The sequence below is a fragment of the Pleurodeles waltl genome, chromosome 3_1, assembly GCF_031143425.1.
Source record: "Pleurodeles waltl isolate 20211129_DDA chromosome 3_1, aPleWal1.hap1.20221129, whole genome shotgun sequence".
NCBI lineage: Eukaryota > Metazoa > Chordata > Amphibia > Caudata > Salamandridae > Pleurodeles > Pleurodeles waltl.
Genome location: NC_090440.1, coordinates 530,360,353 through 530,385,051, shown reverse-complemented (window position 1 = coordinate 530,385,051; position 24,699 = coordinate 530,360,353). Strand labels below are relative to the sequence as shown.

Below are 24,699 nucleotides of genomic sequence, written 5' to 3'. Positions count from 1 at the left end.
CCAATTATTTCCTACATGTTTTATCCATACTTTGTTTAATAAAACCACCCAGGTACAATCCTGCAGTGTGGAGGGGGAGAGATCTTAATTCTGGTCCCCTGAACGGATTGAAAGCCTTTTCAGTGGACGATATAAAATAACCCAACCTTTGAAACCAGCTCTCTAAATTAAGAAGCAGTCAGTAGAATCTTGCTACATAAATGCAAATATTGCACTCCAGGTTTTCCATGTGTTCCTTGATGTGACAGGAGAATCATACCTTATTCCTGATAAACTAGCTGAGAGAGCAAGCAGAACGGTTCAGTGATGAAAATGCATCTTGTCCCAGCATTCCAAGTCAAAGGCAAAACTGGGGAGTCATTAGAAACCTACGCAGGGCAACTGGCTTCAGTACCAAACTGACACACTTTGTGTACAAGAAATAGGCACTGGAACCTGCCCCGTTATAAAATTAAATGATTACAATATTTTGGAGCAACATCATCAAGACTGCAGACATTGAATCAAGTAGATGATTGATTTGACTGTAATTCAACCAGGTCGTTTTAGGTGGCCCATAGTATCCTACTTTTTGCCAAAAATAAACATCCTGCTTGTTTTGCATATAATTTGAATATTTACATAGGATTGTAGTATCTGATGCACAGCCTCACCCCAGGCAGATGATACCCTGTACCACTTATGTTGTGTGGTATTTCTAACCAGCATGGCTCCGCACAAGCCATATTGGCAGTTGTTGCCGACTAATACATTTCAGCAGAAAACAGCCTTCATTTGTCTCCATGGCCTGTCTGACTTCACAGTAAAACCTCTGAAGAAGAAAACTATTGAGTGACTGCATTTATACAACACACACCAATCCGGAGGCCTGTTGGCGCTGATCTAAAATGTGGTCAGGCCAATCAGGTAGGCCTAGAGGTTTTCCCTGAACCCAACAGGGATTTTTGCACTTCAGCCATTTTTTATTAATTCCTGACCTACTTAGAGCCCACCATTATTGTAAAGCAAATGCATCTGAGGAATGTTTGTACTCTCACAAATACAGTGTGATGAGAATAGCAACTAACTGTTTACTTTTCCCAAAACAAAAAGAGAAAACCAGAAGAAATAATATTCCACTGCCAAAAGAGAACATTTAGTAATTGTTTTGGCCTTTTAATTTCCTGTTTAACTCTTTGGAGCCAAATTTACAGTTGAAACTGATAAGACATCTACATTTACACTTCATCCCTGTCTCACTCCCAGAGACGATTTTTCGTAGCTACATACGTCATGTTCTTAAAAAAAAAAAAAAAAAAAAAGCTCAACTATTAAAATGCAACAGTTTTATCAGTAGTCCTTAACAGGTTGATGAAACGTGTACCCGTTTAGTATTTTTTTTTACAAAGGTTTTCAGGAGCTCGAACAACACCATAGGCTTTTTATCGACTGTCCACATTTACTGAGCGCTGTAAAATGTTTAGCTAATTGACTTGAAATTAATGCGAATTAGTTTGACTGTTTATAGTAATGTATGACTACTGGGCTTGCCCTGAACATTGAACGTAATATATTGTACAATGTAAGTTATGAAGTAAGCAATGGTTTTGTTTCTGAGAGTCTTGTGTTCTATGCTTTGCTGAGCACTAAAGTTTCTTCCATTGAATTTTATGTGCAGGACTGTCTGTCTACCTTCCATGAACTTGTACCCTTATATTTCAAAGGGTACCTAAAACCGCCGTTCAACACAGAAGGTCGAAAAACTGCAGGAATGACTGAGGAGGTAATAAAGTTTCATACCTATTAATGCGTTTTCCTAGATGCATTGTGCAACTTGCAATGGAAATTATTCCCATATATTTGTGAATGTGCAACTAAAACATGCATTAGCCACGCCAATACTACTGGCTTTAAAGGAATGTTGCATTGCAATGTGGAACATTACAAGTAGTAGCATGGGAATGAATATGTATTTGTGTGGAAGCAAAGACCTGTTGAATAATATTGCCGTAGGCTAAAAGGACAGATGACAGTTAAAAGGGCAAGCCAGACCTAAACATCCAAATAGGTTAATGACTGCCCTCCTTCCATGTGTGCTGCTATCAGAGAAAAACACAGGAAATAATCTAGTTATCTAAGACACTTTTACAGCATTACAAAGTCATGTGTGTGCCCTGAGAGTTTGATCTCAGGCAGCTAAATAAGTAAATGATCACAGCTGTGTGAAGGGCAAGCACTTTTTTCGTGGAAGCTAACAACGTCTGCCCAGTTCAATCATGTACTCCTGGCTCCCAACATGTGGGTAGAGCCAAATCCACTCTGGTGGTGCTCACATAATTGTCTGGCGACATCTGCTCTGTCAATATAGACCATAAAAATGAAATCTGCCTCAAAGGCCTATTTAGAAAACTGTATTTACACTTTTATTGCACATGGGTTTTGCAGCATGAATCTATTTGGAATTCACATGCTGTGCACTATTCCGCCATCTAGTAGTTGGGTCTGGAATATTTCCTTTTTAGTTGTATTCCTCCTTCTCTTTATTATTTATTTTTTTGTTGGGCGTCGATAGGTCCACCATATGGTGCTTTGTTCAGCTTCCTGTGACATCATACGTCCTCTCCTTACACTGTTTTCGTGGTTGCCATCCTCAGATTCGTTTTTTCTGCCATTGGGTCTGGATGCACAGCTGAAGGGTTCCCAGGTCGTGAAAAAAAAGTAAGATTGCTTCAAAGATTTTGTCAAGGAGTCGGAGGAAATCCATGGAGCATCGTCGATGAAGGTACCGCTAAAAACAACACCGTTGATAAGAGAACCACTCAGTGTGAAGAATTCCCAGATGGGCGAATTTCAGATCCCCGTTATGGGGAAGATAGTATTCAAGTTATGCACCAGCTGCCACCACAAATTTGCGCAATAAGATCAACACCTGGTTGGTAATCTTTGCCTACCTCTCAACCACCAGAGTGAGAATTGTGAAGCACGTGCGGCGTTCAAGTCAAAAACTTTAAAAGTGAGGGAAAAACTAAGGCAGGTACACCATGGCATGCAGGGACAGAAGACCGCACCTTACCTGAAAGATCTCGGACTCTCTGTCGACAAAGATGACAACATTGAGGAGGGGTCTGAAGGTGAGAGCTCAGACGCGAAGCAAAAAATCGTCGAGGGGAAGCCAAAAAAATAGAAACGAAAACACAATTCTGGTAACCCCGAAAATGTACTTGGGCGGGAAACAATGTTTGAGAAGTCGAAATTGATAAAACATACCTCAGCAAATACAAAAGATGTCAACCAAAGGCAAGATTTACCAAAAAGATCCACTCTGGTCCCTTCGTAGAGATACCGCATGAGGAAAGCATAAAGATAAGACCAAGACGTCCAAGGACGATCAAGGTCGAGACATTTCCACATCGAAAGACTCAAAGGCGGCAGGAACGCCAATAAAGACGGTGGTCGTCGAGACCCTGAAAAAAGACAATTTGACATCAGAGAAAAAAATCGACAGGCATCTATGTAGAAGATTGGTCTGCCATATTAGAATGGAAGAAGAAATGTCTTGAAGCTGAAATGGTGGCTTTATTCCAGAAGATGAACGATTTCAACGCTTCACTGAGGAAATACAAAATCCCATATAAAACTCAGCCAGAAAGGGAAGACAACAAATAGATGTTGAAGATTTAGAACCACCATTAATTCCTGAACCCAGAAGGAGGAGGACAAACAACAGATTTTCTTCGAGGAAGAAGAAGAGGGAGGAGAGAGTGTCCAAGTCATCCAGGTTGAGGAGGGTCCCGAGTTTACAGAAGCTCAGTGGCAGGATCTAGAGACAGACTCTCTCGAAGAGGATATCGACAGTTATCCATCAAGACCTTCCCCACCTGATGACATCATCATATTTGGGTAGGTAATAGAGAACAGCAGACAGCTACGTGTACAACTAGAAGAAGAAAAAAACTCAATCATGTTTTTTTATTAGTAACTCTTTTACCATCCCAGACAAAAAAAAAAATTTTGCCCATGCTTAAAAGCATTTTAGATCAAGGCAGAGAACTGTTAAGGAGCCTGCAACATGCAGAGCCATAAGACCACGAGCATAGAAAATGTATAAGTATTCGAGCACAGATCAAGCTTACATTAAGGGCACAGTATCGGCTGACTCAATAGCAACAGCAACTGCTAGAAAAAGAGCCAGTATCCCGGCAACTTTAGGGCCACCCTGTGATGAAGAAAATAAAAAGATGGACTTGGTTGGGAGGAAGTACGAAAGGGGTGCAGCTAATCTGTGGAGGATAGCTAATGCATATGCCCTCCTTAACGGATATGCCTATCAGTAATGATAAGAAATTACTAAATTAATGAAGCATCTTCCAGAGCAATATAGAAAAAGAGCTGCAGCAATTGCAGAGGAAGGCAAAAATAAAGCCAATTCGTGCTTCAAATCAGCATTAGAGGCTGCTGACACAGCAAGCAAACAAATGATAAATGGAACTGCTCTAAGGCACCACGCATGGTACAGAATTTCAGGCTTTAAGCCAGAGATGGGAGCAAGTATCAGAAACCTGCAGTTTAATCAACACCTATTTGGAAGTTCTGTAGATGACACACTTCAGCAAATTAAAAAAAGATAATGAAACAGCAAAATCAAAGGGGGCAGTACAATTTAGAAGTAGTATAAGAAGAGGAACTCCTGTCACCAGAAGACCTTCAGTGAGAGGAAGCGTCATTTCTGCAACATCCAATGAATGATTTTAAACCAGTTCACAGACATCATTGCATCAATGGCAGTTCCAGTCACTGCAACCCTTTTGAGGTCAAGCACGAGGGAACACTCAAACACATAGAGGAGGAACAACCCTTACTTCTAAGTGACTGCATAACGCAAATAAATCTCTCACACAAAACACTGGTGGGAGGAAGAATAAATACTTTTTCCCATGAATGGAGGAAAATAATATCAGACAAGTGGATTCTAAATATAATTAAAAAATTCTGATATTGCGTAGTATTGTTAAAGTTTCCTCCAACAAAAAAAAACAAATAAAAAGAAACACCCAGAAGAGACTTCAAGATTAATAAAGGAAATGGAAGAGTTATTTCAAAAAGATGCAACAGAGAGAGGGTTCCACAGAAAGAAAACAACAAACCAGATGGAAGTCTTCGTCCAATCTTCGATTTAAGATTCATAAAAAAATCCATCAAATCACAAACATTTTAAATGACAACTCTATAAGGGGACATGTTTTTTGCTCTTCCCTGTCACAATCACTTGGCACACCTACTCAAGTGAGGTATCTTTTTTTTTCGGGAGACTGAGGGGAATGTTGAGTGGTAGGAAATTTGTCCCCGTGCGGTGATCCCACACAGAAATGTGGGAAAAATTTGATTTCTTTCTTTAGCTAAATGTGAGGTTTGCTGAGGATTCTGGGTAAGAAAACACTGGGGGATCCACACAAGTTAAACCTCCCTGGACTCCCTCAGGTGTCTAGTTTTCAGAAGTGTTTGGGTTTGGTAGGTTTCCCTAGATGGCTGCTGAGCCCAGGACCAAAAACGCAAGTGCCCTCCCCCCCCCCCAAACAGGTAGTTTTGTATTTGATATTTTTGTGTCCACGTAGTCTTTTGGGGCATTTCCTGTCACTGGCACTAGGCCTACCCACACAAGTGAGGTACCATTTTTAGCTGGAGACCTGAGGGAACGCTGGGTAGAATGAAGTTGTGGCTTCCCTTAGATTCCAGAACTTTGCAGCACCGAAATGTGAGGGAAAAGTTTTTTGTTTTTTTTTGCCAAATTTTGAAGTTTGCAAAGGATTCTGGGTACCAGAACCTGGTGTGATCACCACAAGTTACGCTATTCTGGGTTTCCCTAGGTGTCTAGTTTTCAGAAATGTTCAGGTTTTTCTAGGTGCCGTCTGAGCTAGAGGTCAAAATCCACTTTGCAAAAAACAGATCAGTTTTCTTTAGGAGAATGTGATGTGTCCTTGTTGTGTTTTGGGGCATTCCCTGTTGCGGGAAGTAGGCCTACCCCCACAAGTGAGGTACCATTTTTATCGGTATATCTGGGGGAACGCTGGGTAGAAGGACGTTTGTGGCCTGTCTTAGATTCCAGAACTTTGTAGGACCGAAATGTGGGGGGAAAGTTTTTTTTGTTTTGGCCAAAGTTTGAGGTTTGCAAAGGATTCTGGGTAACAGAACCTGGTGCACAAGTTACCCCATCCTGGGTTCCCCTAGGTGTCTAGTTTTCAAAAACATCCAGGTTTGCTAGCTTTTCCTAGGTGCTGGATGAGCTAGAGGCCAAAATCCACAGCTAGGCACTTTGCAAAAAAACACGTCAGATTTCAATTTAAAAATGTGATGTGTCCCTGTTGCTTTTTCTGTCACTGGCACTAGGCCTGCCCACACAAGTGAAGGTACCATTTTTATTGGGAGACTTGGGGGAAAACAGAATAGAAGAACAAGTGTTATTGCACCTTGTCTTTCTCTACATTTTTTTCCTTTCAAATGTAAGACAGTGTGTAAAAAATACATCTATTTGAGAAATGCCCTGTAATTCACATGCTAGTATGAGGACCCCGAAATTCAGAGATGTGTAAATAACCACTGCTTCTCAACACCTTATCTTGTGCTCATTTTGGAAATACAAAGGCTTCCTTGATACCTATTTTTCACTCTTTACATTTCACCAAATGAATTGCTGTATACCCGGTATACAATGAAAACCCATTGCAAGATGCAGCTCTTTTATTGGCTCTGGGTACCTAAGGTTCTTGATGAAGCTACAAGCCCTATATATCCTCGCAACCACAAGAGTCCAGCAGATGTAACAGTATGTTGCTTTACAGAATCTGACATCGCAGGAAAAAGTTACAGAGTAAAACATGGAGAGAAATGGCTTTTTTACACCTCAATTTCAATATTTTTATATTTCCGCTGTTATTTTCTATTGGAAAACCTTGTAGGATCTACACAAATGACCCCTTGCTGAATTCAGAATTTTGTTTACTTTTCAGAAATATTTAGCTTTCCGGGCTCCAGCATTGGTTTCACACCCATTTCTGTTACTAACTGGAAGGAGGCTAGAAGCACTAAAAATAGTAAAAATGGAGTATGTCCCAGTAAGATGCCAAAAATGTGTTGAAAAATGTGGTTTTCTAATTCAAGTCTGCCTGTTCCTGAAAGCTGGGAAGATGGTGGTTCTAGCACCACAAACCCTTTGTTGATGCCATTTTCATGGGAAAAAAAACAGAAGCCTTCTTCTGCAGCCCTTTTTTCCCATTTTGTTTATAAATGTAATTTTTGCTGTATTTTGTCTAATTTCTTTGTCTCCTCCAGGGGAACCCACAAACTCTGGGTACCTCTAGAATCTCTAGGATGTTGAAAAACATGGACACACATTTGCCGTGGGTAGCTTATCTGGACAAAATGTTATGAGGGCCTAAGCGGGAACTGCCCCAAATAGCCAAAAAAAAGACCTGCCACCTCAGGGGGAAAAGGCCTGGCAGCAAAGGGTTTAAATCTCTACCAAGGTTGTTTACAAAATATCTGTCAATAGTGACAGCATATCAGAGAAGACTGGGCATACATGTATACCCTTACTTAGATGACTGGCTTATAAGAGCAAACTCTTATAAACACAAAAAAAATATTAAAAAATGCAATGAAGATGTTCAAAAAGTGGTATCAACTCCATAAAATCTATGGTTTTCAATAAATATAGAAAAATTATCAACAAAATAAGAAAAGTTGTTTCTAGGAGCAAGAATCAACACAATAGAGGGAAGAGCATGCACCAGCAAAAAGAGAATAGAATCCATTCTACAGGAAACTCCCCTCTACCAGAAGGATCACTCTCTGACAGCAAGGGCAGTGGGGAAAATAATAGGAAACATTGCATCTTGTATTCCTTTAATACCAAATGCAGGACTGCATATGAAGCTAATTCAGGAATGGCTACAGTCAAAATGGTCACAAGCAACAGGAAGGTTGGAAGATCTAGTGGTTGTAACTCAGAAGATACAGGAGGAATAAGCATGGTGGAACAGAATTCCTTTAACAGAGAGAAGATTATTCATGTATCCAACTCCAGAAGTATTCATCAGTACTAATGCCTCTCACTTGGGTTGGGGTGCTCACATGGGCACTTTGAAAACCAGAGGAATTTGGAAGGAGCAAGAGGCAGTACAACATATCAACATCCTGGAACTAAGGACTGTGTTCCTAGCCTTAAAAGCCTTTTCGATGCGGTTGTGGGGAAATGTCATTCTAACCCAAACATAAAATAAAACAGCAGTGTTTTATATCAACAAACAGGGGGACGTCAATCTTACCACTTAACAAGACTAGTGCAAAAAATATGGATTTGGGCAATACAAAGGTAGATACCCCTAACAGTGCTTCATCTTCCAGGGAGAGACATTGTTCAAGCAGACAGATTAAGCAGAAAGGATACATCCACTCACAAGTGGGAGCTTAATCAGTCATCCCCAGACGATTTTTCATCAATGGGGAACACCAGAAATAGATCTATTTGCAACATACGCAAATGGAAAATGCCCAAACTTCGCGTCCAGGCATCCACACCACCGGTCCCTGGGGAATGCCCTGTCAATAAATTTGTAAGGGAAATTTGCATACGCTTTTCCCCAATTCCTCTATTACACAGAGATATAAACAAATGCAAACAAAACAAAGTAAAAAATAATTTTTATTGCACCACAATGGCCAAGACAAACATGGCACTCAGAGCTAATACAAAGGTCTCAGGGAAACATTCTAAAACTTCCATAAAGAGAAGATAATCTATCAGTGCAAGAAGGCAGGGTGCTTCATCCCAAACCCGATTCATTGAATCTAGCAGCCTGGATACTGAAGATTTATAATTTGGACATCTAAACGTACCTGAAAAGACAATGCCAGTATTAAGAGAAGCAAGAAGATCAACATCCAGAAGGTGTTACAAAGCAAAATGGCAAAAATACTCAAATTAGTGCAAGAGTTCAGGATCTTTACATCAGATCGCTTCGGAGTTAACAGTGCTTAAATACCTCCCATATCTCTTAGATTGCACCCTCAGATATACCTCTGTAAGAGTACTCCTGGCTGTAACTGTAGCATACACAAGAGATTGTACAGGGAAAGGTTTCTTTACATCCCCAGTTGTAAAACGTTTTTTGGAGGGAGCAAAGAAAATATCACCACCAAGACAGGCGCCAATGCCAGCATGGAGCCTAAATTTGGTGTTACCACAACTCATGACTAATCCTTTTGAGCCTTTACATAGAGCTTCTTTAAAAATGCTTGCAAACAAAACTCTCTTTTAGTGGTTATGACATCTCTCCGCAGAGTAAGTGAACTACTGGCACATACAGTTCAGGAACCATTTCTACAAAGACAGAGTGGTCTTAAAAACAGACCCTGATTTTCTTCCAAAAGCAAATTTTCAATTTCATATTAATCAATCGATTCAAATACCACGTTTTTTCCAGGAACCAAAAAATAAAGCGGAGAAGGCATTACACACATGTGATGCAAGAACAATCATGTATAACATTGAAAGGCAGTAAGAAAGAGAAAACAGCTGTTTGAGTTGCAAACAATAACATGGGAAAAGCAGTGACAAAAGGAACTATTGCCAAATGGATATCTCAGACTATCGAATTTTGTCATACAAATGCTGGACTATCTAGCATGCCAAGGGCACATTCTACAAGAAAGAAAGGAGCAACTATTGCCTTTATAGCAAATATTCCAATTCAGGACATCTGCATGGCAGCTACTTGGTCATCAATTTATTCATTTACAAAATACTCTTGTATAAATATTCAAATGAACAAGGAAGTGCAGTTGGGAAAGAAGGTTTTAAAACATATCTTTACAAATTAAAGCCCATTCTTAACCCAAACACCACAATGAAGGGGGGAAAGTGCTATAATATCAATGCACAGCATGTGAATCCAGAAAAGATTCATGATGCAAAACAAAATGGTTCCTTACAAGTAATAGCAGTTTTGCAGCCTGAAGGATTGTCTGGATTCACAAGTGACCCACCCACCTCCCCAAGAAGGTGGGGGAGAAGAAGAAAACAAAATCAGCAAGAAGAAAGAAAGGAATCTGAAGATGGTGACCACGAGAAACAGCATAAGGAGAGGGCTTATAACGTTACACGAGGCTGGATACAGCATAAAATCTTGGACCTGTCAACGCCCAAAAAAAAGAAAGAGAAGAATGACTAAAGGCCAAAAGGGAAATATTCCGGATCCCACCACTAAAAGGCAGAATAATGAACTCCATGTGAATCCAGAAAAGTCTTCAAGCTGCAAAACTACTTTTATAGGTAAGAAACCATTTCGATAATAGGCTCAACCAAAGAAATATCAGAAAAGGAAGAGGCATTACTGACTGCAAGGTACAGCATAAGGTTGGGTTCTAAGAGGCTTATTATTAACTTTAAAATCAAAAGAAGGTGACACAAATGGAATAATAGTGCAGGTCAAGGTGGAATTATATATCTCTGTCCATGGTTCCACAGAAAGCTGTGATGTAAGGAACAGAGTGCAAGGTCTGCCTAGGTAAAGGCATTGCACAACTCTAAATTACTCAATTCATTTTACTTCCACACCCCACGGTGTTTACCTTTGGGTGCCTTGCTTGGTGGCATGGGGACTACCAGTAATGGGACAAGCTTCAGGGTTTTAACGAGGATAGGTCTATCTAAGCCATGGTCGGATCACCTTCTGAGAAAGCCTGTTCCCTCCAAACCCTTTGTTTGCCTGAGGCTGTGCCTCCCTTCCCCTGGATATTGCTGAGAGGGCGTGCAGGTGGGTGACATTTTTGGTCTAACGGGTAAGGCCATCAACCCTCTAGGGGGATGCGCATTCATACAGCCAGCTTCCTTAGTCCATGTTGTGTCCTGGCTCCCACAGATTAGGTTAGAAGACTATTTAGAGAGATTGCTCAGACACCAATTGCAGTTTATTGGAGAGCGCACACAGAAAAAGCAGAGAGAGGGATAGTATCCCCATAAGTATTCTACAGTGTAAGATGCAACCCCATAATCCCGCTGTTCCAGAATGTGTGACCTGGTTTTGGATTATGAGATTCAAGTTAGAGGATAGTTTGGAGTAACCGATCTAGAACCCCTTCAGATAATATAGGAAGCATTAAGGCACATTATACGTGTTCCTCATGTGTGAGAAGAAGTGGGTCAGAATGAATGAAAAAATTACCTGCACCCACCCAATTTGAGTAGGTAGTAGGATCTTGGCTTGTCTCCAAGGCCCCCAAATGTTATCCTCTTTTATACTGCAGAAAAGTCACCATTGTGAGGTTCCTGTAATAATGGCATTTGAATTCAAGCAGAAGTGAGTGTAGGTTTATTGTAGAAGATTCTGGATTATTTATTTTACGAGTGGGAGCACTGCATGCCTCAAAAGGAACGTGCACACCGTCAATCACATTTCACTATGAAAGCTCTCACCATCTACATCAACAGAATAGTCTTTCATGTTAACTCACCACTCACACTTCATAGCAGGACAAAGAACTACAACCTACAGGTTTATATGGAGGTACCAGGAGCTACTATTCCAAGTGACCTAAAACGTTCAGTAAAATCAGTTGAGATTTTCATGAAACTGATGATGAAACAGATGATGACAGAAGGCAAATTGGTGATGGAAGTGGATGCGCTACCTGGCAGATCGAAATATGCAGGCTATGAAAAAAGGTTGAGAAAGTGGATCTAAACGTTGCAAATAACTTGTACCTTAAAGTTGACAATACTTGCTGAAGTTAATCATACATATTTATTAAGCAAATACATTCACAATACAGAACCACGTTTACATTTATTTTCTTGACAGGGAAGATTTTTCTGGTGAAGGGACTGATTTCCTTACAACCATGTCAAGTATGGAAGTACCCACTTAATGACATGCTTAGTTTTCCAGGGTGGGAAATTACCTACAAACTGTTTTTAATACTAGCAAAAGTATTCGGTTTGTTGGCTCTAACTCTAAACTTATGACAATGAACATTTATACTGGCAGATGTTATGCTGTCTTAAGTGCAATTTGTGACATGGAACCACTAATTCTGACTTTGTAAATCTTAGTGAGGTGTCTCTAACTACACCAGGGGATCTTAGAATGCCTACAAGTTGGAGCACTGATTACAACATGTAGAAGATTTTTCTGAAGACTTTCATACCTTTGTGTGTCTATATAATAGGCATGTATTATTGCTATGAGAAATAAAAAATACCCATCATGATCTATTAGCTTGCACAACCATGTAGCGGTAACAATGGAGTTAATACATAATATATGGAAAACATTACCCTGTAATTGTCTGTTTGCAGAATGTCGTTGTAGGAAAATGGCTCCCTGTTGCAGTTACCCTCCACTTTTTGCCTGATATTGATGCTGACTTGACTGAGAAGTGTGCTTGGACCCTGCTAACCAGGCCCCATCACCAGTGTTCTTTCACTAAAAATGTACAGTTGTTTCCACAATTGGCACACCCCTGGCACACAGATAAGTCCCTTGTAAAAGCTACCAGTGGTACCAAGGGCCCTGTGACCAGGGAAGATCCCTAAGGGCTGCAGCATGTGTTGTGCCACCCTAAGGGACACCTCACCTAACACATGCACACTGCCATTGCAGATTGTGTGTGTTGGTGGGGAGAAAAAGGCAAAGTCGGCATGGCATCCCCCTCAGGATGCGATGCACACAAAATACTGCCTGTGGCACAGGTAAGTCACCCCTCTAGCACGCCTTACAGCCCTAAGGCAGACTGCACTATACCACAGGTCAGGGCATAGCTGCATGAGCAATATGCCCCTACAGTGTCTAAGCCTATCCTTAGACATTGTAAGTACAGTGTGGCCATATTAAGTATATGGTCTGGAAGTTTGTCAAAACGAGATCCACAGCTCCATAATGGCTACACTGAATACTGGGAAGTTTGGTATCAAGCTTCTCAGAATAATAAACCCACACTGATGCCAGTGTTGGACTTATTACAAAATGCACACAGAGGGCATCTTACAAGATGCCCCCTGTATTTTACCCAATCATTCAGTGCAGGACTGACTGGTCTGTGCCAGCCTGATACTGAGACAAGTTTCTGCCCCCCTGGGGTGAGAGCCCTTGTGCTCTCTGAGGACAGAAACAAAGCCTGCACTGGGAGGAGGTGCTTCTCACCTCCCCCTGCAGGAACTGTAATACCTGGCAGTGAGCCTCCAAGGCTCATGCCTTTTGTTACAGCTCCCCAGGGCATCCCAGCTAGTAGAGATGCCCGCCCCTCCGGCCACTGCCCCCACTTTTGGCAGCAAGGCAGCAGAGGATAATGAGAAAAACAAGGAGGAGTCACCCATCAGTCAGGCCATCCCCTAAGGTGCCCTGAGCTGAGGTGAACCCTGTCTTTAGAAATCCTCCATCTTGGTTTTGGAGGATTCCCCCACTAGGAATAGGGATGTGCCCCCTTCCCCTCAGGGAGGAGGCACAAAGAGGGTGTAGCCACACTGAAGGACAGTAGTCATTGGCTACTGTCCCCCCCCAGACCTAAACACACCCCTAAATGTTGTATTTAGGGGTGACCCTTAACCCAGGAAATCAGATTCCTGCAACCTACACAAATAAGAAGGACTGCTGACCTGAAAGCCCTGCAGAGACGACGGAGATGACAACTGACTTGGCCCCGTCCCTACCGGCCTGTCTCCAGACTGAAAAAACCTCCACAGTGACGCATCCGACAGGGACCCGCGACCTCTGAGGACTCAGAGGACTGCCCTGAAACCAAAGGACCAAGAAACTCCAAAGAACAGCGGCACTGTTCAGCAATAGCAACATTTTTGCAACAAAGAAACAACTTTGAAAGAACTCTTTCTTCCCGCCGGAATCGTGAGACCTCTCACTCTGCACCCGACGCCCCCGGCTCGAGCTCCAGAGAACAAACACTTCAGAGAGGACTCCCAGGCAACTGCGATGACGTGAGTAACCTGAGTCGATCCCCCTGCACTCCCCTAGATATGCCTGCAGAGAGGATCCAGAGGCTACCCCTGACCGCGACTAACTGGTAACAAGGAACCCGACGCCTGGACCAAGCACTGCACCCGCAACCCCCAGGACCGAAAAGAACCAACCTCCAGTGCAGGAGTGTGTGTTTTGTGTGCCTGTTTGTGTCCCCCCTCAGTGCGCTACAAAACCCCCCTGGTCTGCTCCCCGAGGACGAGGGCACTTAACTGCCAGCAGACCAGTACCGGAGCACCCCTGTTCTCCATAGGTGCCTATGTGTTTTGGGCCCTCCTTTGACCTCTGCACCTGACCGGTGTTGGTGGTGCAGTGACTTTGGGGTTGCCTTGAACCCCCAACAGTGGGCTGCCTATGCCCAGGAGACTGACTGTGTAAGTGCTTTACTTACCTAAGAAACTTAACCATACTTACCTCCCCCAGGAACTGTTGATTTTTGCACTGTGTCCACTTTTAAAATAGCTTATTGCCACTTTTACCTATACTGTGTGTACTACTGCTTTAATTCAAAGTTCCCTACTTACCTGTGTGGAGTACCTTGCATTTTATGTATTAACTTCAAACCTTGAATCTTGTGGTTTTAAAACAAATTAAGAAAATATATTTTTCTATATAAAAACTATTGGCCTGGAGTTAAGTCTTTGAGCGTGTGTTCCTCATTTATTGCCTGTGTGTGTACAACAAATGCTTAACACTACCCTCTGATACGCCTACTGCTCGGCCACACTACCCCAAAATAGAGCATTCGAATTATCTAATTTTGCCACTATCAACCTCTAAGGGGAACCCTTGGACTCTGTGCACACTATCTCTCACTTTGAGATAGTATATACAGCAACAACTCCCTACAGTTGTGTTGTACATTCACACATGCACTGCATGCTCTTGCCTTATTGGTCTAGTTTTGTTTCTGGACATTTGCAACTTTTACTTCTTAGAAAAAATCTGAGTCAAAAGATCTGTTGTGACATACTGGCTCCACTTCAGATTGTTTTCCATTCAGCGCGAGAGTAGTGTAAGTTGAGTGCATTGTCAAATACATTGTGGCCAGTGCATAGTAACCCGGATGAAAAAGACACAGAAAACATCTGCAGTCATCGCTGACTTCTGGGTACAAGGGTTGGTGCATGTGAATCTACAGCACTACATGCTACAAGCAGATGGTTACAGGGTAAGTTACAGTTTCCGTCGTAGTCATGTAGCTGTAGATATACATGATCTGTGTAAACTATAAAGCAGCCCTCTCCAAAGCGGTGGCTGGGGAGATGATGCAGAGTATTCTTAGAACAGCTTGGCCAACTAACGCTTGCTGATGTGCTAGAACGCTGACACAATAATTCTTGGTAAAAGTGTGAGGAATTGACCAAGTAGCTGCCACCACGTAACCACACCCAAACAGGTTAGGATAGATCCCTTTTGGGTCTACAGTGAATTCTACTGGGCTTTGGGAACATGCACTTGGCCTTAGCATAACAAGCCTACATGCACTTAACTATTCATCTCACGGTGCCTGCTTTAGCAATGGCATGACCTCTGTTGCGTTTGGCGAAGGCTACAAAATGTTGATTGGACTTTCTAAAAGGTTTTGTTTGGTCAGTATGGTACATGGATGCCCTCTTAACATTCAGACTATGGTTATGGGAAACAACTGTTAGCTTAATGGTCTGGTTCATGTGAAAAGTTGAGACAACCTTGGTCAGAAATTTGGGGATGGTAAGATGGTATCCTTGTGCACCTCGATAAATGGTTTCTGTACTGTAAGTGCTTAAAGCTCTCTAATGCGTCTGAGGAAGTGATTGCAACTAGGAAGGCCACCTTACAAAACATGAACAAAACAAAACATGAACTGTGAGTCACATGCAGTGGGGGTTCAAAGGGAGGGCCCAGGAATCATGTGAGGACCATATTAAAGTTCCACATTGGTGCGAGGGTATTACCCTCGTTGGCACTATCTTACCAGATAATCTTAGATAAAGTACCTACGCAGGATCAGGGACGTTGTCTACAGGAACATGAGGCACTATGTCCCTATGGAGATCAGATAGACAGCAAATAAGTCAGCATAGTCAATTAAATAAGCTTCATAGATACCAGTAACAATTAGAAACCATGAAGATGTATTAAATAATTTAAAGTGCAATACAGAAGGCAAAATATTGGTTAGTCTCAGTCAAATGCAGCAAAAAGTCTGACATGAAGTCAAGTCCCACAGTAAATATTCTAAGTCCTAAGCAAGCGACAGACTGACAAGGGTCTGCCCGCTAAGGGTCAGGGCAAGACAGACTGGCTTACCTCCAGATTTGTGTTCTTTTATAGCAAATCACACAGGAAAAGTTCATATAACATGAAATAAATTAAATGATACAAGGTTCAACCAATTGCAGTACAGTGTTATGCAACAATAGTGAGCTAAATAAAATAATAATTCATCCTCATTTGACCTCATGTCAACGGATGCAGTAGTACAAATCTCGTTACGCAAAACAACAACAAGCTTATGAATGACTAGCAGTACAATGGCCACAGTAGTTGCAACAGAAGGCAAACTTCCACCCATGAGGACTTTAAGAACAGCATGTCAATACAGAGCATTTCACTAGTGCACATTTTGTTGTGTGCAAGGAGAGGAGAAATAACACACCTGCATCATGGCTGCTTTTAAAATCGAAATGGAGTTAGAACTAGTTTGGCAAGCTCATGAAAATATAATTTTACCAAATGCATTGTTTTCGTTTCTTAATGCTAAATGTTCATGATGTTAAGCGCATATTATTCAATAATCAGAAATATCTTCTTCATCCTCTAAGACCCTTCATGAAGGTTTTGATGACTTGGAGCCTAACAAGAGATGAGTGTTTATTTTGCAATCACTCGGCAACCGATTAAGTACAAGCGGATGGAGATATACAAAAGGCCTGCCTTTTGTAGGTTCAGAAGGTAGCATACAATCTCCTGGAGAAAACCTTAAAGGGATCTGACTGCTTAGACATGCAGTAATGCATGGATCTTTTCCACTTGGCTGTGTAACATGCGTGATTAGTGGGCTTGATCTTCTTGCAGAATAAGTATGGATTCCCATGGAATCTTGAGAAAACTTAATTCTGAGTTTTCAAGTGCCAGATTGGGAAGTTCAGCAGTTTGGAATCTCGGTGTCTGAGCTGGCTGGGATGCTGAGTGAGAGGGTCCAGCCCAGTCAGACACTTCTAATGGGAACAGACTGACATCTGTAGGAGCATTGACTAAGAGGGGTGTCTTGGGCAGGGTGGTGCCTCTAGTATGAGGGATATGGGTACTTGCCTCACCTTCCTTGCTACTTAAGGGATGAGGGAGAGAAGTGGCACAGGTAAATATTCCTGGATAATTTATCTATAGTGAATTGACCATGGACTGGGACCAGGACCTGGACCTGGAGGCAAGGTTTTGTCGTTTTGCATGTTCGCAAGTTGCAAACAGGTTAACAAGTGGGGTCCCTCACCATTGAAAGTACGAATGAAGAATTTGAGGGTAGAGTTTCCACACATGGACTTGCAAATGCATCCTGCTGAGCAGGGCCAGAAAGTCATTCTCCACTCCTAACAAATGCTCTACCAACAGGTGGATGTTGTTACAGGTTGCCCAGTGTTAATTTTCATGAACTTGTACAGAGGGCTAGGCAGAGTGGGTGTCCCCCACCCTGCTTCTGGATGTCATATGTTGCTGTCAAATTGTGTCTTTATTAATACAGTCATGTCCTAAAAATGTTTGAAGGACACTTTGCGAACTAGGCTGGTGGCTGTTTGTGGGGTGACCCTGATATTGAAAGGTCCAGGTGCCTTCAACAGTCATCTTGTGGAAGTGAGCTCCTCACCCCATGAGACACTTGTCTGATGTGACTTTTGTCTGCGAAAGAGGGGTCTAGAAATGGCTGCTGAGCAACAGGTTGTTGCTGGTTCACCAAAGCAGGGTGCTGAGCGTTAGTTATTCAGTATGTACCCATAACATCAAGAGGCAGTCTTGGAGCAGGTGCACGTATAACCTGGTGCATAGCACAATTGCTGTGCATGAAGCCATCATCCCTAACAGTTTCATCACGGATCAGACGGTGGGTCTGTAAAAAAAGGCAGCAGCTGTTGGAATGCCATCACCCTCTTTTTGTTGGAGTATGCTTTCCTATCACTGCATTTAGAATAGGCTTTACCTGCTGCAGGTGAAGGTGCAACTTTGTTGCATTGATGGTGAGACCTAGTCTGTGAAGAAGGGACACTGTGCTTGGCATTGACGTTTGTTGCTGCTTTTGATCAGCCAATCCTCTAAGTATGGAAAGTTGTATGGCGTTTCTACACAAGAGCACTACCATTACCACTAGGTACTTTGAACTGATAGTGCCATCCACTTACCACATATTGAAAGTACTGGTGATGAACGGGGTGGATCAGGATGTGAATACGTGTTCTTCAGATCTAGCGCTAACATGAAGTCCCCTCAGCGGATCAACGACCAGACGTCCTGCAGGGTGACCATGTGAAAGTGTTCAGAGAGGATGAACCTGTTCAGTAGCCAAATGTCTAGGATCAGCCACAGGGAGAAGACAGTTTTTTGGGGGTGCGGGAATATATCCCTCTCCCGCTTTGTTATACAGGTACTGGTTTGATGGCGCCCTTTATGAAGAGCACTTTAACATCTTCCTCTGAACTTAGGATGAATGAATGAATAAATGACAGGGTTTTATAGAGCACAACTGTCACTCCCAAAGGAGCATCCTGCGCTGTACGAGCAGTTATCGTTGTTAGTGACCAAGAAAGAGCCCTACCTCAGATCATTAAAGAGTAGTGCGTCTGATGGATGTGAAGGCTGGGTGAGACGTTGGACGGGATGGTGTGGAAGTACCCTTGTTGCACAATTGAAAGGACTCCGTGAATAGAGGTGATGTCGTTCAGCCGAGAGAAGAAGTATCTTGGTCTTCTGACAGGTGTGCCAAGATTGGGGGAAAGGAAGGGAAGTAACTCCTTGCTGACAGAGGTTCCCAGAGCAGAACAACTTCTGCCAGTACCATGGTTGTTTCCCCCTGGAAGGTCTTGGTTTGCAAGGGACCCAGAAAGGATTGGTTGTGTTATTAGTATGGGGGTCTCTAGCATGCATCTGCTGTTTTAGTACCACCCCACTTACCTGCCTGCGAAAGGCAGAACTGGAACTTCATGACACCCATGCACTTTGCAATGCCTGTATTCTTGATTTGTTTCGAGCATCTGATCCAACTAGGAGACGAACAGTTGGTGGCCATCAAACAGGACATTCAAGAGGTGCTATTGCACCTCAGGTCTAAACTCTAATACCCTGAGTCAAACATGCCTGTGGAGGAGGATGCTGTTGTTAATTCCTCTAACTGCAGCATTTGCTGTGTCAAAGACGCATCTGGGGTTAGTGTTACTGATGGCTTTATCACCAGCAACTAGGTCCTGTCTTCCTTTTTGGTGGGCCTCCTCGAGGTGCTTCACCAGTTCCATTTTCTCCCAGTGGTAGCAGTAGTACCTAGAGAGGAGTCCTATAGAACTGGCAATGTGCCAGTGGGTGGCTGCTCCAAGCAATACATGCTTTTCTGCTGCATTGATGCTCTTGGACTCTTGATCACGGCATCCACTGTTGCCTGCGTAGATACCCTTTTGCTGGAAGTGTGGACGACTAGGGAGTTGAGGGTGACTTGCCCACGGATTTACACAGTCATTGGGGACAGCTTATAATGCTTTTGACCTGTTGCCTTTGCCTCTCATTAAAGTGGTCAGTGGCTAACCGAAGCATCCCCTTCAACATGGGAAAGTACTGTACTGTCTGTCCTCTCTTGGACAGGGCCTCAACCAAGAAGTCGTCTTGTGTGCCTTTATACCTAATGGTGTTGGGCTGGCTCGTTGTATTACTGGATAGTAGACAGCAGTGTTGTCAAGCAATTTTGGTTTTGCACTGTAGGGGTCACGATCCTGTGAGTGGGAGTGAGCTATGTAGCCCTCTTAAAGGTCATTTTCCTCCTGGGCATGAAAGGCTCATCATATAGGTCCTGCAGGGAATAAAGGCTTCCAATATCGGAGCCAATGTGCTATTAGTTGGGAGGGGAATGAGAGGTGTTGGTGGTGGTGAAGGTGTTATGGTTAAGGGTTGGAAAGGTGTTAGGCCAGTGACTGAATCCCTGACCCCAAGGCCTGGTTCCTTTTCGAAGACCAGCCAGTGTTTCTTTGTTATGTGGATGCCTAGGCGCTAAGGGTTTTTCAAAAATCTTGCTGATGTCCAGATGAGTAAACAGTTTCTTAAATTTTGCATGGAGTGCCTCCAACAGGTTCTCGAAGATCAACCTCTCAGTGGTGTCTAATTTTGCCATCAAGGGGTCTTCTTTGCTGGTGTCCTTACTGGAGGCATTGATTTTGGTTCTGAGTGTGGCTATTCGAGCCTCTGGGTTGAGGCGGCCTTCACTGGTGTTGACCCAATCTCTTGAATCCAGGTGGGGGTTCCATTTTATGTTGACTGAGGGCTCAAGCCCCCCCTACCACAGGAGCAGTGTTCTGTGTCTGTCTGAGGAAGTTGGAGGTTCAAGTCTGACCTTGGGGTGCCTATGGTGCAATTGTGGCAGAACAAGTCTATCTGTCTTCGTGCTCGGGCTGGGTTCTGTTTCACTGTGAGCTGTTTACCCATCTTCAGCTTATTAACGCCTTTTCAATGCCAAAGAATACAGGGGAATGCAAAATGAGTCAAAAACTCAATCTCTCTGTTTTCCACTAGATAAACAAGCACTAAAGATATTTCACTTGGATCTTGATTTTCAGACTGCCCCACCCCCATGCACCCCTTTGGTGCTCCCCCTACCTCTCACCGGGATTTTGTTTTTTAGGCCAAGCCTAGGCAGCGCTCTCTGCAAGACAGGCTGTAATCAGTCTATGGCTTTAACCATGCCCACTATTGCCATTTGTTATTTGTTGTGCTTGTCTTAAATGCTTCCTTTTTATTGGTGCATTTTTTTAATGTCCCTCCTTTGCGTGCTTAGTTCCCTCCCAGGCAATTTAACTAAGAGAAAATGTTTGTTGGTCATCACACTACATTCACGCTTCCTCCTGTTACAGTCTGTGATGGCCCCTCATGCCTCGTCCCATCTGGGCATTGCCGTCTTAGTGTTCTTTTGGTTGTCCAGAGCAATGTGTTCATACCACACCAGTGAAAACACTGTTTAGAAAGGCACCAAAGGTTACAGGTTTTGTTTGTTTTTGTGCTTCTGCTCGGGTATACTTATTTGATGTTTTCCAAGTTACTTTTCCCTCCACTGCTGTTTTAGAAATGATTGGCTCTGTGTGCGTGTTTTGCACCCTCAGACACACACTCATCCACTTTCAGTCTTCCTCATGCTAAAGTCCTCTAAACAGTGCTGCGGCTGCCTTTCTGGTCCCAGTGGTAAATCCTCATTCTTAATCTTGTAGGCAGTGCTGCAGCTGCTTCTCTGGTGCCAGTGATGATTCCCCATTCGAAGTCCTCTAGACAGTTCTGCTAGCTGATTCTCTGGTCCCAGTGGTAATCCTCAATGTAAGTCCTCTAGACATTGCTGCTAGCTGCTTCTCTAGTTCCAGTGATAATTCCTCATTCTTAGTCTTATAGACAATGCTGCAGCTGCCTCTCTGCTGCCAGTGGTAGTTCCTCATTCTAAGTCCTCTAGATAGCGCTGCAGCTGCTTCTCTGGTCCCAGTGGACATTCCTCATTGTTAGGCCTGTAGACAATGCTGCCGCTGCATCTCTGGTTCCAGTGGTAATTCCTCATTCTTAGGCCTCTAGAATGTGCTGCTAGCTGCTTCTCTGGTCCGGTCGATAGTTCCTCATTCTAAGTCCTCTAGACTGTGCTGTATGCTGCTTCTCAAGGCCCGTCGGTCATTCCTATTTCTAAGTCCTCAGGCAGTGCTGCTAGCTGCTTCTCTGGTCCCAGTGGTAATTCCTCATTCTAAGTCCTATAGACTGTGCTGCTTGCTGCTTCTCTGGTCCAAGTGGTAATTCCTCATTCTTACTCCTCTAGACAGCACTGCAGCAGCTTCTCTAGTTCCAGTGATAATTCCTCATTTTTAGTCCTCTAGGAAGTGATGCTAGCTGCTTACCATATTACGAGTTCCATAGGATATAATGGACTCGTAATACGGTAGGTGGTATATCTGTCACATTTGGGACGGATTAACACCGTCCTCCAAAGTTGTAATCAAGCCCTTAATATTTTGGCAAGCTCAACTGTTGCACGAGGACATGTGGCCTATATGCGTCTTTATTTGTTATCAATACTATGCTTGTAATGCATATTTATGAAACTTTTTTTGCAGTGGTACTTGCCCTTGGTGAAGCCTGCACAGTGACAATGCCCTTCCCGTCCGGACCTGTGGTTTGAGCAACTGCTGGACACCATAATGACCACGGTGGGGGCAGCAGCTCGTCTGCATCCCTAATTATTCAAGTACAGCAGGATTATACGAACCAGTTCACTATGTCTACCGTCCGAAGAATACAGAGGAACGTCGCCAACCCTGCTGTAGCACTCAGTGAATTCTAAAGCAACTTTATCCAGTTCCAATAAAAAATCGACAGACTTTGCAATTCCACAGAACACCTTTGCACAGAAGGCAGAATAACCGACTTAGTACTGTGTAATACATGAAAAGACTTTTAAGGCAGTTATTTTATTCAATATTAATATTTTATTTTTGTGTGTTGATTTTCTGTTTTATTACTTACAGATGTTTAGCAGCAAGCAAAACGTGCAGAAACATGTAGCCATAGCCAGGACTGGAACCAAACGTTACCTTTTTCCGTTTGTGGTCTGTTCTGACAACCAAATCTATCAGTTTCTTTTTTTGCCTTTTGTATTATTTAAATGAAGGTGCCTTTCTGTCCCCCAATTTTCACCTGATCTGCCTGTTGCAGAGTTTGTGTATGCAGCGAGGTACGTTTGTGGAGAACGCATGCATGTGACAACTGTATACCTTTGAGCAGAACACTTATCCTCTTGGGCTTTTTTTACCAGAATTTAGCAACTATATTGGCAAATGGCAGAAGCCTTCAAGGTAACGGTGAGGAGACTGCATCACAAACGGGGGATGAATATTCTGAGGTCCCTTAGGAAAACTGGGGCAGGACATTAAGGAGTTCGACACCTGTGAGCTGTTGGCTTCTACTCTGTTGCTTATTAGGGACAAGATGTCTGAGCACTCGGAGGTGGTGGAGTGGGAATGCCACTTTCGGTGGAGGCACACCAGGGCCAGAGTCGACGGCGAAGGAGAATGGCCTGGCAGGTTGTTGTCTTGCACTGTTAAACGTCCCAGGGCGGCCAGCAACATTATTTCAGGATGACTCAGGAGCGCCTCACCAAACAGCAAAAGCTATTTTGCAAATGTTTCATTCCCATTATACACAGCTGTCTTCCTCCAGGGGAGCCACCCCAGACGGTGTGATTACAAACTACCAGGAGACACCCGCTCTGGGCCGGCTGAGCAGTGCTCAGCATACATTCTCATCAGAGCTCAGCATACATTCTCATCAGAGCTCAGCATACATTCTCATCAGTGCTCAGCATACATTCTCATCAGAGCTCAGCATACATTCTCATCAGAGCTCAGCATACATTCTCATCAGTGCTCAGCATACATTCTCATCAGAGCTCAGCATACATTCTCATCATACATTCTCATCAGAGCTCAGCATACATTCTCATCAGAGCTCTTCACTACGGATGAACTAAAAGAGGCTGCCCATGGGGTACCTACTTCCAGGCCTCCAGGGTCAGATGGGCTACCTGCTGAGTACTGTTCAGCTCTACTTTTGCCTCACTCGCTGGCCGTGTTTGAGGAGGTTCAGCAGCAGTGGGAACTACCCCATTCAGTGCATGAGGTCGTTATTGTTACTCTTTTGAAACCTGGAAAGGACCCCCGCGCCCTCCCAGTCCTGGGAATCATATATTCAGTAGTCCCTTATTAATTGTGATGTAAAGCTAATGGCGAGTCATCTCAATTTGTTGTTGCCGAACCTGATCCAGCCGCACCATTCTGGTTTTGTGCTGGGCAGTTCGACGGCACAGAATATGCATACTTTTGTTTCCATCTTTTTATTTGTTTAATATTCTGGGTAGAATGGGGCTCCCGCAAGCCTTTCTGGGATGGAGCCATCTACTGCACGCTTCCCTTGTGATGCAGATCTATATTATTGTGCAGATGTCAACGTTGAGCAAGAAAATTATATATATATATATATATATATATATATATATATATATATATATATATATATATTTCTGATGGATACAACTACCTGTGGATTCCTCACCTAATGAATACTCCCATGGCGCCAGCATTCGACGAAAATCTTCTTCCTAGTCTCTGCACGTCGACGAGGACGTCACTCTAGCCCACGCGACGCTGTCTGACGTCATACAGGCAATAAGAGGTCCTCGACGACGTGCCGACGTCAGTTCCCTTTTTTCCGTGCATTCGAAACGGTTATCTTCGAGGGAGCAACTGTTACTTTTGTGGTTACAGTGTATTTTTTGCTGCGTAGTCCTTCTCTGCAGTAATAATGTCGCAGAGAAAGTCGGGTTTCAAGCCTTGTCGAGAGTGTGGGGGCAAGATGTCAGTTACAGATCCTCACTCCGACTGCCTTTGGTGTTTGAGCTCCGACCACGACGTCTCAACTTGCGATTCATGCCAGCACATGAATC

General features: G+C 43.2%; 1 protein-coding gene across 1 annotated transcript in view; it reads left to right on the top strand.

Annotated features, from left to right (window-relative positions):
* The window catches only part of LOC138284261 (uncharacterized protein HI_0077-like), a 171,617-nt gene extending 148,718 nt beyond the window's left edge, over positions 1–22,899 (top strand). The window contains exons 11-12 of the mRNA XM_069222833.1: positions 1,658–1,762; positions 22,316–22,899. Coding sequence (XP_069078934.1) covers positions 1,658–1,762; positions 22,316–22,348 — 138 coding nt within the window. The 3' untranslated portion in view covers positions 22,349–22,899. The remainder of the gene's footprint in view (positions 1–1,657; positions 1,763–22,315) is intronic.
* Positions 22,900–24,699: the final 1,800 nt, after the last annotated feature.